Raw genomic sequence first — 17,327 nt, 5'->3', positions numbered from 1 at the left:
TTCCGCCAACAATGATGTCACTTCCGGCGTCTCACGCCGACCGGATGACGAAAACAGGAATTGGCTTTGCCCTCACTCAACATGGCCACTTTCCGGCTTCGCTCTCGTTGAGAAAGAGGCTCTCGGCTCCCGTTACATTTGCCCTCTCTTCTCTTGCCCGTAGTAGCCATGGCGGCCATGAGTTTGTTACGGCGGGCTTCGGTCTCTGCAGTGGCCGCTCTGTCTGGCCGCCGCCTTGACACTAGACTTGTATTCGGGGGCTTCCTCACCCGTGACTTTCCGAAGACTGTCGGTGGGTACTGGCTTGGGGAGAAAGCGCTATCAAGAAACGCGGGAGGAGAGATGGAGGACTCTTCCCGGGTGACCTTGGTGGAATCCGGAGAGGGCTTGGAGAATTGAGGACTTGGGACTTGAGAGACGGAGCATGGGCTATGTGAGGAGGCTGAGAGTTTTCCTGGAGTAATCAGATCGATCGTGTTTAAGTAATTAATTAGAATTTGTGAGACGCTTTGTCATTCACCTATCCTGTTGGTGGTAATTTGCGGATGAAGCTGATGTTAGAAAGGCAAAGAGCTGAGACCCATGTCTCTCAGGCACCAAGATTCTTTGTATGTTCCACCTGCGCTACGTTTTAATCTCACAAGGTGGGAAGTCATGTTGCAGAGGAGCCCGCTGATGCTAAGTGGAGAGGCTCAGGGCTAACTCATCTGCTAGGCACAGTGTCTTCATGATACTTTTAGGTGTCCACGAAAATGTTTTAATTTAAATTTCTTTTAAAATCAGAAGGAAAAGGGCATAATGTTAATGCATATGTGATGCTGAATCCAGCCTGAATTGTATTCGTTTTATATCAACGGAATCATAAAATAATTATTTTTAATGTCTTCTTAGAGAGGAAGGGACCTATGAAAAAAAAGTTCCTAGGTCTTAGGAAAGTCAGTGCAGTCGTGGGAGGATGATTTGGAGCCTCTTGGAGACTGTGGGTTGAACTCTAGGGGAATGAATAATCATAATAACAAAGCATCAAATGCTCTGTATTCAGTCTGCTTTATTCCCTTTTGGATTCTGCAAAGTGAGTACAGTGTTACCCCATTTTACAGATGAGGAAACTGTGACTCAATTATTACAAAAATAATGCACTACTGTATTAAGTTGAATAATAATAATAATGGGAGCTAACATTTATTGAGCACATATTATGTGCCGGGCACCATTCTAAGATATTAAAGGTATTCATTTAATCCTCTTGATCAAAAATATACTGTAAGCGATTTGTCCTATGCAATACAAGTAGATACAGAGGAAGTGAAATTTAAAGCCCAAAAGATTCTTCTCCAACTTAAAAGTATCTTTTTCTGTTTACTGCTCTTCTCCCAATTTAATTTGAATTATGTCACTTCACATGATGAGACATTATACACTGATGCCATGAGGGACTTGCTGGAAAAATGGAAAGGACCAGTGGCATTGAAGAAATTTCCGGCAGGAATTTGAACCTGTTACAAAACTACATGTGCTTACATTCTTTGATAAAATTCCTTTGTAAGCCATTTCTGATTACAAATATCCTCTTCAAATACCCCCTCCCCCCATAGTACTTAATCATGCCTACCTGGAGATAAACTGAGGTAAAATTTCTCCCCTAGATCCCATTTATACACTATTCCCCATTCCTGGAGTTCTGGAAGGATCCTCGCAGGTAATCTACACCCTTTCCACTGGGAGCAGGAAAGGATATGATAGCTATAGTGAGGTTACTGTGTTTCAGCAGTGTACCTGCTTTCAAAGGTATTTCGCATGTGAAACAATCTATCACTGTGGAATGAAAGGTTGTAATCTGTTTTATATTATTGTTTATGTCTGCCTCTAGGAGAACGTAAGATCCAGCAGAGGAGAGAACCTTGACTGGTTTTGTTTTTTCTGGAGATAGACTGCATAGGTTTAAATCCTAGCTCCAGAGTTTAGTAAATCTGTGAGCTTGGGTCATCACATCTGGGAAGCTAAGTGGAAGGCACTTAATTGCTCCAAACCTGCATTTCTTCATCGTTAAAAAAGAGGATTTAGAAAGAAAAAAAAAGAGGATTTTATTACAAGTATGCTTATTTTCTGTTGACAGGGGAATAAAATAAAACTAATCTCTTTCCCACTGACAAGTATTTATAACCCTGAAATGTGTTTCTGCATAAGTTTGCATCTTTCTAGAAATGTCATTTTGAATGAACTTGTCTCTTACCGTAAGAACTGTTTTGTTTTGTTTTTAAAAAGAGGGTGATCATTTTAACTTACCTCAAAGGTAGTGGTAAAGAGTGAGTGGGAAAAATCTACAGCACTGGGCATTACCTTCTACAGGGCCCTGTGGTCTCACCTTTCTTAAACATCTAGTACTGTCATGTTATCATCAATCACTCTCAGTGAAAACCCTTCTCAGAAAATAAGCAGATAAAAGTATTCTGTTTAATTATTTATTAAGTGTCAAACATCAAGGGATTCTAGAAATAAGCTTAAGTTCTCCCCTCAGCTGCAGAGAACTTTTATGTTGAAGGCTGATGTGCATATAATTATGGCTTTAAAACCTGAGAAGAGTATTAAACAAAGTAGTGTGGACTTAATTCAGACATGGATGATGAGGCATGTTAACTGGATTCTAGGGATAGTTTTAACAGGTGCAATTGATGGAAAAGTAAAGGATGTGTTTTCTGATATATCTGAATATGGGGCTCTTGGGGTAGGTAGGTGTTGAGAGAGAAGGTTAAAAAAGAGAAGTTAGGACCTAATTAGGGGAGGGACTGAATACAAAGCCAAAGTATCTTAACGATTTTGTAGGCACCCGAGAGTATTTTAGCGCAAGAGCAGCATCAGGAGTATGTTTTAGGAAGATGGTTCTGAATATTAGATGGCTTATCAGGCATGATTACTTAAGCCACTGAGGTGAAAAGGTCTTGGAGAGAAATAGAAAGTTTGAATTTTAGAATCAAGAGGGCTTGACAACTGCTGAATGAGACACAGGAAGATGACTGAGATTTTTAGCCTGGGTAATTGAGTTGGTGGTGCCATTAACTGGGAATAGTCTGAGAATGAGGGAAAGAAAATGACCAATTTTGGATGTTGTCTTGGAGACACAAAAAAATCTGATATTGGGCTTCCCTGATGGCGCAGTGGTTGAGAGTCCGCCTGCTGATGCAGGCGACACGGGTTCGTGCCCCAGTCCGGGAAGATCCCACATGCCGCGGAGCGGCTGGGCCCGTGAGCCATGGCCGCTGAGCCTGCGCGTCCGGAGCCTGTGCTCCGCAATGGGAGAGGCCACAACAGTGAGAGGCCCGCGTACCACAAAAAAAAAAAAAAAAAAAAAATCTGATATTATCTGATCCTCACAAGTATCACAATTTTCCAAAGCATAACTTTCCTGAAGTTATTTGCATTAAAAAAAAATTGGTTAGTGAAACCTTAGTTCCACGTAATTACTGAGTACCTTATTTGAGACATTCCAGGCTGTAGAGAGTGGAGGAAAATGCCTATTTTTGTGGTGGAAGGATTGAGTTCCAGAAATCCTGGCAGTCACCTGGTTGTAAGCAATGTTCACTCTAATAATTTTAGATTGTAAGCAGATGGCCCTACTACAACAGCAAATCATGAAGGCTCAGAATATTTGAAAAGAGTTTAGTGCTATGAAATATCCTTTAGAACAGTTAATTGTATAACAGTTACCTAACACATTTAATGGCATGAATAATTGTTGTTCAACAGTAGGGTAATTATATGTAAAGAAAGCAAGAAGTTCACATTACTAACTGTTTAATATTGCTAGAATGCAGCCAGCTCAAGCTTTCTTCCATAGTTTTTTTTTGTTTGTTACACTTTCCACATCTACTAATACTGTCATTTGTAATCAGTTGTCCCTAAAACCCCACATAGAGTTTAATCCTTACGTGTTTCTCTCTCTCTCTCTGTGTGTGTGTGTGTCTGTCTGTCCGTCTGATTGAAAGGGAAAGTTGGGAGTATACTGTCTCTTCTGAGAAGATTTATTTTCAGGGACTAAAGAAAGATCCCCTACCAACATTAAATTTACTTAAGGGGGGCTTCCCTGGTGGCGCAGTGGTTGAGAGTCCGCCTGCCGATGCAGGGGACGCGGGTTCGTGCCCCTGTCCGGGAGGATCCCACATGCCGCGGAGCGGCTGGGCCCGTGAGCCATGGCCGCTGGGCCTGCGCGTCCGGAGCCTGTGCTCCGCAACGGGAGAGGCCACAACAGTGAGAGGCCCGCATAATGCAAAAAAAAAAAAAAAAAAAAAAAAAATTTACTTAAGGGCTTCCCTGGTGGTGCAGTGGTTGAGAGTCCACCTGCCGATGCAGGGGACACGGGTTCATGCCCTGGTCTGGGAAGATCCCACATGCCGCGGAGTGGCTGGACCCGTGAGTCGTGGCCGCTGAGCCTGCGCGTCTGGAGCCTGTGCTCCGCAGCGGGAGAGGCCACAGCATTGAGAGGCCCGCGTGACGGAAAAAAAAAAAAAATTAAGAAATGTAAATTCAACAATATTTATGGAGCTCCTACCATGTGGCAGACACTAAAGTGCACTGGAGATACACTACTGAATGATTCAGCTTAGTGCTTATTGTTCTAAAGGAAATAACCAAATGATATTAAGGAGAATAAGTGGGAGACCAGCTTTGGATAGAGTAGTCAGAGAAGACTTCTTTGAGGAGGTAACATTTGATCTTACCTCTGAAGGATGGGGTGAGGAGCTAGCCATTCAAAGAGCCTGAGGAAAAGCTTCCAAGCAAAGAGGAAGGTTAAGTGCAAAGACCTGAAAGCAGGAAAGAGTTGTTGGTGTTGGAAGGAAACCATTGAGATTGATCAGTAGGAAAGGTAAGTCTTTTTATTCTAAGAGAGGCCATCTATTCAGATTCTTTGAGGGAAAGGACCTTAGAAATCTTCTAGGCCACCCCCTGTAGTATGCTAATCCTTGTTACATTCCATTAGTGATACTCGAATAACCCCATAATGGGGACTGGGGAGGCAGTCCAATTTTATTTTCAACCACTAAAATTGTTAGAAACTTCTTCCTTGAATTAAGCCAAAAATTACTCTTTCGCACATCGATCCTAGTTCTTCCTTGCAGGTCAACGCAGAATAGTGTAAGCCTCTGTCATTGGACAGCCTTCAGCTATTTAAAGACACTTCTCTGGTCTCTATCCTGACTTCTTTTTTGTAGGCCAGTCAGCTTCAGTTCTTTCAGTTTCAGTAGGTCAATTTCCAGGTTGTTTGCCATCCTGGTTGCTTAACTTAGGACGTGCTCCAGATTGTCCCTCTAAAACAGTGTACTCTGGGATGGACACACTTCCGCAGGTCTGGTAAGACATGGAGGTGGAGGGCTCCTTCTGTTTTGACCCTATATTTCTGGTACATCAGATTAAGATTGGATTACCTTTGGGATTTTTTTGGTAACCACATCCACATGACACCAATGACTTTTTCTTTTTTTTTTTTTTTGGCCATGCCACACAGCTTGCGGGATCTCAATTCCCCGACCAGGGATTGAACCTGGGCCATGGCAGTGAAAGCCTGGAATCCTAACCACTAGGCCACCAGAGAACTCCCACCAGTGACTTTTCTTAAGTTTGTGAGCCACTAAACTTCTGGAGTGTTCAAGTAGGATTTTCCACTTACTATACTTAATCCTTTTAGATTCAGCCGTTTGTAAGTGTGTAGGAGGACTTTTGGGGAGATCCTATTTCATCACTGGTGTAGTAGCCACTCTTGTAGCATTAGCTCTGTATCATCAGGAATACCATCTCCACCACACTCAGGCCATTCATAGAAATTGTGAGAGAGCCCTTTGGCAGGTTACTGCATTAAGTAATCAGCACCTTTTGGGTATAACCAATCAACCAATTACCCATTACAGATTTCTTCTAACTTGCTACTTCTCTCAGTTTATAATGTGCCTTCCTCATACCTCCCCAACTCCACCAGCCTGTCTAAAGAGGGGCTTTACTTCTGAGCCTTTTCTTTTCTGACACTACATCCTGTTTCTTTCATTTGTTGTCCTTATAGACAACAAAGACAACAAAGATTGTTGTCTTTTACAATATAGATTTGTAATTATAATTATATACAATTATAATTATAATTGTAATTTGTAATTATATTAAATATTTTTTCCTCCCAGCAGAATCTAAATCCCTCATACTATAGACCTAGCATAAGACCTGTACATAGTAGGCACTTAAATATTTATTAAATTAATGAGTGGTTTGTACTGTTATCCAGCCCATTTTTTTCATCTAGTCCACAGAAATTTCTATTGTATCTTTCAAATGATTTGCAGAAATACATACTTACCTTGTCAAATTCTCTTGTTATTTTAGAAGCCTTAGTAGATGACTTATACTTAGTAAACTCATGCCAGCTTCTAATTCTCTTGTGAATTAACCTTCTAAATTCATTGCAGGCTGCTGCAGGTGGTATCAAAATTTAAGACAGTTCCTGCCTTCGAGACACTTATATTTCAGTGAGGGCAGTGAAAGCAAGTTTACACATCAGTAGAATATACAGCAGTTCAGAGGTAGGAGAGCTCTCATCTGGTTGGGAAGCATGTTGGTTTCTTGGAGGATAAGATGTCACCTGGGCCTAAAGAATAGATTTCAGGAGAGGGGAGTTCATTCTTGACATTTAAGCTTGAACAAAAGGATACAAATCTTTCTGACATCTATTATGATTAAAATTCCTTTAACGGGAAATTAGTTTTTTATTCAGCAATGACTCATGGGAAATTCCCTTGAATGCGGTTACACAGCAGAAGCATAGTAACCCTCAGTTTCTCAGTAATGTTAGAGCCTTTCCTGCTTTTAGCAGACAGGGCTTAGAGTGGCCATAGTGATCCTTCCAGACTTCCAAGAAAGGGAAATCGCGTAGAAAGCAGATCCAAGAGTGAGAGTTTTGCCTCAGTTTATCTTCAGCAAGGCTTGATTAAATACCGTCTGGGAGAGGATTTGAAGAGAAGGATATTTACAATAAGAAGTGGCTTATGCATTTGCAGCAACACGGATGGACCTAGAGATTATCATACTAAGTGAAGTAAGTCATACAGAGAAACACAAATATTATATATCACTTATATGTGGAATCTAAAATATGATACAAATGAACTTATTTGCAAAAGAAAAACAGACTCATAGACATAGAAAACAAACTTATGGTTACCAAAAGGGAAAGCAAGGTGAGGGGGATAAATTAGGAGTTTGGGATTAGCAGATAGAAACTCTATATATAAAATAAACAACAAGGTCCTACTGTATAGCAAAGGGACCTATATTCAGTATCTTGTAATAAACTATGATGGAGAAGAATATGAAAAGGAATATATATATTTATAACTGAATCACTTTGCTGTACACCAGAAACAAACACAACATTGTAAATTATACCTCAACTAAAAAAAAAAAAGAAATGGCTTGTAAAGGGATTTTATCAAGACATGTTCTTTTGAACAAGTTCAAATTCCTGCTAGAGAGATATTGAATAAATATCTTTCCATTTATTTTGCATCAAGTCCCTAATGTATATTGCCTCATCATATGAGGCAATTTAAATTAATGTCTTTTGCAGCATTAGCAAATATTTATTGCAGAGGTAAACAGAGGTACATAGCCCACCAAGAGTATCTGATCTCCCTGCCTGCTACTGAAACAAATTCAAATAATCATTTAGATATTTCTTCAATAAATATCAATATCTTGAATATTGATGAATAAAAATGATGAAAATATTGATGAATATGTTGAATAAAAATGAGGAGAGCTATAGTTTAGAACAGTACATCAATCTCTGTTTAAAGATATCCTAGTCTTCCCTGCCTTTAGTACTCAAATAAAGAAGCATGTATTTTTTTATCTTAATCATATATATGTATATATGTATATATATATTTTGGCAGAGAAGGGATGCTTTATCTTAATTCATACTAAACATTTATGCATGTATGTTTTCTTATAGTCTGACTTTTATCTCAAAATATAACAGTATATCCATATAAACCTTGTATATAACAGGGTTATTTAATATTTCCAGCTCCTGTGCGACACAGTGGAGACCATGGGAAAAGACTGTTTATCATCAAGCCTTCTGGATTCTATGACAGACGTTTTTTGAAATTAATGGTGAGTTAAAACTTGTTGAACTAAACTCTTTACATATAAATAGGAAATTTTTTTCCTATTTAGAAAACATCTTTCATTTTATAAAAGATTTTTTTTGTAAATTCATATTCCTTTTCTCAAAAAAATGTTGAGATTGAGTAGTAAGGTCTGGTTTGTTACTGAATTTATTTTTTTATTTTTATTTTTGCGGTACGCGGGCCTCTCACTGTTGTGGCCTCTCCCGTTGCGGAGCACAGGCTCTGGACACGCAGGCTCAGCGGCCATGGCTCACAGGCCCAGCCGCTCCGCGGCATGTGGGATCCTCCCAGACCAGGGCATGAACCCACATGTAAGATCCTTCCGGACTGGGGCATGAACCCGTGTCCCCTGCATCGGCAGGCGGACTCTCAACCACTGAGCCACCAGGGAAGCCCCCTGAATTTATTTTTAAATTATTGAACCTTTCCTTCTTCAAAAAAAGAATTCATGCATATTGGAGGTAAAAATTGAAACATTCCTTTCTTCTCAAGATTATGGTGTTTTGAAATCATCTGTGTTCCCTGACCAAAAGAAAAATCTATAAATTATAAAACTGAAAATGGATTCATTTGGGAATAATTATTTATATTACTAATATATTCTTCAAATTAACAAAGAACTCATTGAAGGACTTCTTTAAATATGTAACTCCATTATTTTGGGATATGATTTTTTTTTCTTTGTTGTTTAAGAACTTTGATTTCATAGAGTGAAGCAGGGCATTGACTGCATGTTTGTATCTCAAGACTCTGTAAAGAAGAGTAGAGACTTAGAAGGTGGAAGACTGGACTCTGCCACTGTTCCTAAAGCTGTGACCCACTGGCTGCCCTCTAGACCTTCCCTTGCCTGTCCATTGTGCTTAATGCCCTTCTCCATCCCCATGGTTGAGCTCCTACTTTTCTTGTGATGACCAACTCAAACTCCAGAAATCGCCCTCATCTTCTTACACTTTTATTCTTAATATAAAAATTTCTTTTATGACATTGCTTTAACCAAAAATGAAAAATCACTTAAATATATATTGCATTATACTTGTACAATTAGTCTTTGCTTTCTTCTTTCATTTTTGACAGTAAATATAGGCATCTAAAAGCTAGAGCAAAAGAAAATTACAGAAATAAATAATTTTATACAGCATCTCCAATTTGGCAAGTATATTTTATAAGAAATATAAGGAAATCATGTAATGAGGACAGTTTGAGTGTGAGGAAAGGAGTTAGGAAATGGTTATATGAAAACTTTTTTTTTTTTTTTTTTTAATCTTAACAGAGATTCTACATTTTGTTGACTGGGATTCCAGTAGCAATTGGCATAACTCTGGTGAATGTATTCATTGGTAAGTATCTCCCCCACTGACTAAATTAGTAAATTTTTAAAACCTGTGTACATTAATATAAAAAAGAAATTATGGATATTATAAGGGAAAGTTCTTCAAATAATAAAATAAACATAAGCATGAGAATTTATTTTAAAATAACCAAATCTTAATCTGCAATAGCATACAGTGGGTCTTTTTTTAACTTTTTGTTTTCTCCAAAAATCTTTAAAGTCACTGACTCTATAGGCCACATAAAAGGCCTGTCTTCTTCCTCTTTCTCATTTCCCAAAACCAGCTTTGAGAAGTCTGAATAAGGAAAATAGAAAGAGATAGAGGTGGAAAAGAGGCTGAGGGATGGAAGAACTTTTTTACCCATCCTGGAACATATAAAGTTATAATCTTCAAAAAAGAATGGATTTGTGAATGATAGTAACTGTTAGGTCTCCTGGGAAATTCTGCTCACAGTACTTCTGACGTCTTCAATCCTAAATTTTGTCTAGGACGTTTAAGGAAAACCAGAGGAATAGTATGTCTTTTATTATATCTTGTTACACTATATAAAAACAAAATGAGAACCCTCATATAATGCCTGTATACAATGCATTACACATAGAAGACATCTAAAAAATATCTAATGAATGATTTTCCACCAGCTTGAAGTGAATTTAAAATATTAGATATCTTCATTGCTACAAAACAAAAGGTTCTTTAAAACCACAAGAGGTTGGTTTCTTACTTAAATAGTGAAGAATTAACATTATAAACTCCTGATACTAAAGTTGAATATCACTGTTTTCTCTTACTAGGTGAAGCTGAGTTAGCAGAAATTCCAGAAGGCTATACCCCAGAACACTGGGAATATTTCAAGGTTGGTATAGGTCACTGAAAGTTATTTTCAGTTAGGTGTCTTGTCAATGTACTGGTTAATATCTTAATTTAGCAATTGTGGTATAGTTTTGTATTCAATTTTTTATGACAAGTAAATGATACATTTTGTGCTCACTTTTATAAGTAACTTTTGGTAATTTTCTGCGTTGTTTTATTACCTTAAGCTTTATGGTTTTTTAAAGACTGACTCTGCACTGTGTTCTCAACCTAGAGAGTAACAGTCAATTTATCCTACGTTCTATGCCATAGGGAAAACTGTACTGATACTAATGCTAGCTGTCCTTTATTGAACACCCACTGTGTAGCAGGTACTATGATAAGTGTTTTGAAAATATTATCTCATTCCATGTAAGTGGTACTATTATTATTTCTGCTTCAGAGATGAGGAAGCTGAGGCTTAAAAGAGGTTAAGTGCTCTGTCTAAGGGATAGGGTCGGTATTTGAACCCAGGCAGTCCTGACTCCAGAGCCTGCACTGTTAATTAGTCATTTTACTATACTGTCATGGCTACTAAAACCCAAAATTAATTCTGTAACTTGTCTTTACAAGTGTTGTAGTGAGATGGCCTTGATTACAGTATATCTTATCATGTTTTATTATCCGAATGAATTATATTTTAGAAAAGAAATACTTCATTATTAAATCTTAAGGTAAGCCATATAATTAGATTATCTTGGCTGACTGGTGGAAAGAGCGCCATTTTGAGATCCCGGGTTTGGCTCCAAAATCTGCCAGTTAAGATACTCATAGTGTAGTGTAATAGGAAAGAGCACAGGTTTTAGAGTCAGACAGACCTGGCCTGAGTGCAGATGCTGCAACCTAGAACTGTACAACCTTGTGAAATTTGCTCATCTATAAATGAGGACAAAGGTAGTATCTACCGAACAAATTAAAATCATTTTAAAAATATATAAAGTGGTTGATACATAAAAGTGTTATTGATTTATCTGAGATGGTCATTTTAGGAGAATAATAAACTGGAAAAGCAAAGTACTTTTCAGACACTAATTTTAAACACATTTTCTCTTGTAGCATCCTATATCAAGATGGATTGCCCGAACTTTCTTTGATAGTCCTGAAAAGAATTATGAAAGAACAATGGCTATCCTTCAAATTGAAGCCGAAAAAGCTGAATTACGGTAAAAAAAAGGGCGGGGGCAGGGGTTGGAGTGCAGGGAAGAAAATCCTTTCCTACAGTTGCAAACCACAGGAAGAAATTTAATAAAACTATTTCAACAGTGTAGGATGCTCTGTGTAAAAGGGTGAAGATGGAGAGAGAATTAGCCTGTTTAGAGAGGAGATTATGAGTTGGAGACTAGAAGGCTATTAGGAGATAATATCTGTCAGATTAGAAAGAATTCTTTTTGGAAATGTCCTGACTCTTTTAAGTGCAAGGTAGCCCTCTCCTTCCCCTCCCCCACCCAATTTCCTTTCTTCTTACACCCAGTGTCATCCTTAGAGGTGACTACTATTTAATGATCTCTTATATTTCATGCATTAAAAATATATTTTTTATATATCATTTACAAAATATATTAACACAAATGGAATCCTGTTATCAGCACTGTTCTGCACCTTGTCTTCCTTTCATGTAAATATACAGTCATTCCTTGGTAACTGAGGAGGATTGGTTCCAGGACCTCCAGTAGATACCAGTCTGAGGATGCTCAAGTCCCTATATAAAATGGCATAGAACAGTTGGCCTTCTGAAGATAGATAGGGCCAACTGTATCTTGATCTTTCAGTAATAGCATATACTCTATTCTTTTTAATGGCTGAACTGGATGGATGTGCCTTAATTTTTTTAACTGGTGGGAGACCTATTGTTGCTACTTAGGCTCTTTCCAAGTTTTTTGATAATTATACATTGTGCTGTGGTGAATATCCTCATATATTTTTGCATATTTATTCAGTGTATCTGGAATATAAATTCCTAGCAGTGGCACTGATAAACCAAATGTTATGCTTTAAATTTTAGAAAGCTTTTGTCAAACACTTCTTTAAAAAGTTGTACCAGTGGTCTTTTCTGTCACCAATACAGGATAATTCTGTTTCTCCATACCTTTGCCAGTAAAGGAATTTATCAAACCTAAACATTTTTGCTGATAAGACAGTTGAAAAATGTTATCTCATCATTTCAATTTTGTATTTTTTGACAAAGTTGAGTATTTTTTGTTTATCTATTAGTTGTTTATATTTCTTTTTCATAAATTGCCCGTTTTCTATTAATTTGTGCATTGATTAAAATAGCCCCTTTTGCTTTTGTTGCAGATATGTTTTCCTAGCTTGTCATTTGTCTTCTGACAGTGTAGAATTTTTCTGCAACTTAGTGTTTTTATGTTTCAGATAAAAAAATACAGTAGTAGCTAATATGTTTTTGAACACTTACTGTGTACTGATGCTTTAATTGCTTTTAATATATTTACTCATTTAATGATTGTCAAGCTTGTCAGTCTTTTTCTTTAGCTTCTGGAATTTTGTGTCATATATAGGTCTCTGATAATAATAAAATAAGTAAATACACAAGTCCAAAATTATTTTTTAATGTTCACTCATATTTTCTTTTTCTACTTTTAAATATGATCTTTTCTGAGATTTATTTTGGTGTTTAGAGTGAGGTTTACATACAATCAAAGGTACCCATTAAGATCAGTGGATTTTGACAAAATATGTAACTGTAACCACCATCAAGGTCATTTTGATCACCTAGTTAGTCTCTTTCCTGTCCCTTCAGTCAATCCCCATCCCTTACTCTTGACCCCAGGCTACCCTTGATCTGCTTTCCGTTCATTCTGCTTTAATTTTGTAGTTTACAAAAATTGCTATGATATTGAAAACTATTTAAATGATTAAATGATTAAATGAACATATGATTGGCTTGTTTTGTAGATATGTAATTACATGTATGTGTAGTTACCATATAGAACTGTCATTAAGTATTTAAGAGCATGGAATAGCATTATGCCTCATACTTAGTTAGCTTTGGACATTTTTGAACTTCAGACATATACCTTTGATAAAACATCAGATTCCAAAATTTCTTAGACATATAACAATCCCAAACATTTTCAAAACAAAGCAAAGTAAAGATAAAAACAAAAACAGGGGACTTCTCTGGTGGTCCAGTGGGTCGGACTCCGTGCTACCAATGCAGGGGGCCTGGGTTCGGTCCCTGGTCGGGGAACTAGATCCCGCACGCATGCTGCAACTGAGAGTCCGCGTGCCGCAACTAAAAAGATCTCACACGCAGCAATGAAGATCCCGTGTGCTGCAACTAAGACCTGGAGCAGCCAAAATAAATAAATAAATAAATATTTTTAAAAAAACTAAAACAGGACCCTAACTTTTACTCCTAAAAGAAAGATGCAAGTGTGAGAATGAAATGGGGAGTACCTACAGATTTTTTAAAATATATGTTTAGGTATTTGGAAAACTGAAACTTAAAGGAAAGGTATAAAATAGAAAGGGACTGTCTTATGTAATTGATTCCCCCAGAGATAATTTATTTTTGGTGCTCCAGAATTTTTAATACTCTGTACATGTGTACATATACATAGCAGAAATGATTTTCTCTGCTTTTTAATGAAACGGGAAGATGCCACACAGACTCTGTTTATACCTTGCTTTTTCAACCTAATGATATATCTGTCCTCTCCTTCCATGTTATTATATATAGATTTCCCTCATTCTTTTTAACAGGTGCATAGGTTGTCCATTATATGGGTGAACAATAATTTATTTAACTAGTCCCCTGTGATGAATATTTTAATTACTTGCATTTTGGATAATTACATTATAAAGAGTAGAAAAGAAAAAGGATGATATTTAATCCTAAAAAAAAGATAAATGTATTCTCTTATATACACTATCACAAAGGTATATTGTCTGTCATAGATAGGGTTGGTAAACTGGTTAAGGTTAATAAAGTGAGTAATTTAACTGTGACAGATTTCCAGTTATAAAAAGTTAGTATGTAGTCTATAAAAATGGAAAGTAAAAGGCTTGATGGAAAAGGGATTATTCCAGGAATGTGTGGTAGTTTTGTGCAAAGGCTTGGCTGTGGAAGAAGGAAAGTATCTTTCTAGAATAGAGATTATTCCGTTTGTGAAGAAGGATGAGGACAAACAAGTAGATCTTAGAGTCGGAGAATGTTTTCTTAATCCTGGTTTTTCTTTTTTCTTTTCTTTACAAATATTGATTGTCCAGTGTTGACCAGGCTCAGTGTGATGCTGGTGGCTGGTGAATAAGATACCATCTCTGCTCTCAAGAGGTTTTCTGTCCTAATGGTGATGGGCAGCCAGTATAGACAGGGGATGTGAGCTCCTCCAGGAAGACTTGTTCCCTTTTAATTTCTAGCACTTGGCACAGTATGTGGTCATAATAGTAGGCGTTCTGTAAATGACTCTCCTAACATTTAAAAGGCAAGAAGACAGGAAATGCATTATCACTATTCAAGTGAAAGTGATCTGTCCAGACAGAGAACAGGGACAGGAGGAGAGAATTGATTATCAATTCAAGTGACGCTTGGGTGATTAAAAACAATATTCATTGGCTAACTACATAAGCAAGATAATAAAAGGCAAAATAAGTCCCAAATTTTGCTTATAGGTACATATCAGATATATGCATACACATGGATCTGTGGAGGGACATTATATTTTACATAAAAGCAAGACTCTCAAGTTGTTCTTTATGGAGATAATTCATTAACTGTATAATTGGAAACGCTGTAGTCATAACATCACCATTCTGTTTGTTACAGGTTAAAGGAGCTGGAAGTACGAAGTTTAATGCGTGCAAGAGGCGATGGTCCCTGGTATCAGTATCTGACCATTGATAAGACACTTATTGATCATTCTCCAAAAGCAACTCCTGACAACTAATCTTTTATTTCTCTAAATACAAAGTATATTCTCTTTAGGCAAAACTAAACTACTAGATATATTCTGTATTTTTTCTGTGTGATGAATAAAAGATCCTATTCATTGCTCCATTTCTCAACATTGGTTCAGATTAAGGCTTTTTTGTGTGTGATTTCATTTTTTTCATTTTTTTTCCAGCTTTATTGAGGTGTCATTCACAAAGTTGTAAGATATTTAAAGTGTACATCATGATGATTTGATACACGTATGTATTGTGAAAGGCAGATTAAAGCTTTTGGTTTGGGGCTTTCAGCTTCCTCTTTTAAGAATGTTTAAGTATAGTTAAAAAAAACTCAAAGAAATAGGAATTTGTGAACTCCTAAAGGTGTAGCTTTGAAAGATTAATGTTTTATTTGTCTGATAAATGGAAGTTAGAGAAGTCTATGTTAAATATCAGGAAATATGTAGTTTATATACATGTGAGTATTGTAGATATGTGGATTATTCAAGGGCAACTCAGAATTTTAAATTATATAAATAATGAACCAATTATATAAAACATTAACACCTTAATAAACAATTTTTCAGTGAACAGATCTCAAAGTTTAATATTTTCATGTTTTTTAGCCATAAATCATTCTTTTAAAATGTATATACACACACGTTAATTTTTCTTAGATGCAATATCTCAGATTCCTTAGAGTCCTTTTCTGTAAACACTGGAGAAGTTCCACAGGGTAAAATGATTACTGTAAAGATTATGAAATGAGTAAAAGTTAAAATAATGACTGTCATCTATTAAGCATTTACTGTCTGCTGAGCACCGTGCTGAATAACTGCATTTATTCACATTATTTTCAAAATGACCTTATGAGGTCATTTTCTGCATTTTACAGATGAGAAATTGAGGCTAAGAAATTTTAAACACATGCTCAATATTTACAAAAATAAACAGTTATGCTTCAACTTCCAAAATAACCTTTTAGCTTCAAAAATTCATTATTCTCAGCGAATACCTTTTGAATGCCCTTGTGCCTTAAGGGCTCTAAACGCCCTTTACAATCCAGCCAACATCCTTTGGGGTGATGGCATTTTCTTATCTCCCCAGAAGAGGACTGCCTCGCCCAGCTGCTTCCAGATTTTGTTTTGAGGATTCCCTATGCAATTACCACCTCATAATGTTGCCAAAGTATTTGAGAGAAGGACATGCTGTCCCTGAATCCCTGCTTGCACGAACCATTTGGTTTTGTAGGAGAAGGGGAAGGAGAATGGAAGCAGATAGGTCTTGTCAGTGGTCATTGAAAATGATGCTACACCTATGTTCATTTACATTCAATATTGTTAGACTTCACACGTTATTTTTCAACACCAGTAGGTTTTACTTTATTTTCTCCTTTCTATTATTATATACAAAAACTTAACATAGAAAATGTGGAAGTGTGGGACTTCCCTGTTGATGCAGTGGTTAAGAATATGCCTGCCAATGTAGGGGACACGGGTTCAAGCCCTGGTCCAGGAAGATCCCACATGCCATGAAGCAACTAAGCCCATGCACCACAACTACTGAGCCTGTGCTCTAGACCCCATGAGCCACAACTAGTGAGCCCGCGTGCCACAACTACTGAAGCCTGCACGCATAGAGCCTGTGCTCCACAACAAGAGAAGCCACCGCAATGAGAAGCCCATGCACCGCAATGAAGAGTAGCCCCACTCGCCACAACTAGAGAAAGTCCACGCACAGCAACAAAGACCCGACACAGCCAAAAATAAATTTATAAAAATATATATATATGGAAAGTGTTACAAATACTGGAAATCCCACCAGCCATAAAGAAATCTGAGAAATTTCCTTTAATTTTTTTTTTTTTAGCATAGCTGGGATCATATATATATAATGGAGAGGTTTTAAAAAAAAGTTTGAAGGTGTTTCTTGGAGGGAAACATTATAAAACTACTGGGCACTAGGATGCATACCGGAGGTAAAGTGGTCATCACAGGACAGGTTTCCCCCAGAGCAGACTCCTCAGCACAGATGATAGGCATTAAATCAGATTACATGTGCTGGGGAAGAACAGGGCACTGTAGCA

The 17,327-nt window shown here is 37.2% G+C and overlaps 1 protein-coding gene across 2 annotated transcripts; it reads left to right on the top strand.

The window, feature by feature from the left end:
• The first annotated feature begins 133 nt into the window (after positions 1 to 133).
• NDUFB5 (NADH:ubiquinone oxidoreductase subunit B5) lies at positions 134 to 15,836 on the top strand. Of its 2 annotated transcripts, XM_082625092.1 has the most exons (6): positions 135 to 292; positions 8,066 to 8,154; positions 9,442 to 9,508; positions 10,297 to 10,358; positions 11,411 to 11,517; positions 15,141 to 15,836. In XM_082625092.1, the coding sequence occupies exons 1-6, from the start codon at positions 169 to 171 to the stop codon at positions 15,259 to 15,261; spliced, it is 570 nt and encodes a 189-aa protein (XP_082481218.1). In that variant the 5' UTR covers positions 135 to 168; the 3' UTR covers positions 15,262 to 15,836. The 2 variants fall into 2 exon arrangements, with proteins under 2 accessions (XP_082481219.1, XP_082481218.1); XM_082625093.1 differs by lacking the exon at positions 11,411 to 11,517 and having other exon boundaries at positions 134 to 292.
• Positions 15,837 to 17,327: the final 1,491 nt, after the last annotated feature.

The sequence above is a fragment of the Mesoplodon mirus genome, assembly GCF_964341445.2.
Source record: "Mesoplodon mirus genome assembly, chromosome: 6".
In the NCBI taxonomy this organism is placed as follows: Eukaryota; Metazoa; Chordata; class Mammalia; order Artiodactyla; family Ziphiidae; genus Mesoplodon; species Mesoplodon mirus.
Note: the sequence above shows the minus strand (reverse complement) of the source record. Positions and strands in the feature narration are given on the sequence as shown.

Excerpts from the sequence above, each read along its gene's own strand:
- NDUFB5 (XM_082625092.1), top strand. The coding sequence starts at position 169 with ATGGCGGCCATGAGTTTGTTACGGCGGGCTTCGGTCTCTGCAGTGGCC. Across the intron at positions 293-8,065 it reads TGACTTTCCGAAGACTGTCG|CTCCTGTGCGACACAGTGGA; the intron begins GTGGGTACTGGC and ends TAATATTTCCAG. Across the intron at positions 10,359-11,410 it reads AACACTGGGAATATTTCAAG|CATCCTATATCAAGATGGAT; the intron begins GTTGGTATAGGT and ends TTTCTCTTGTAG.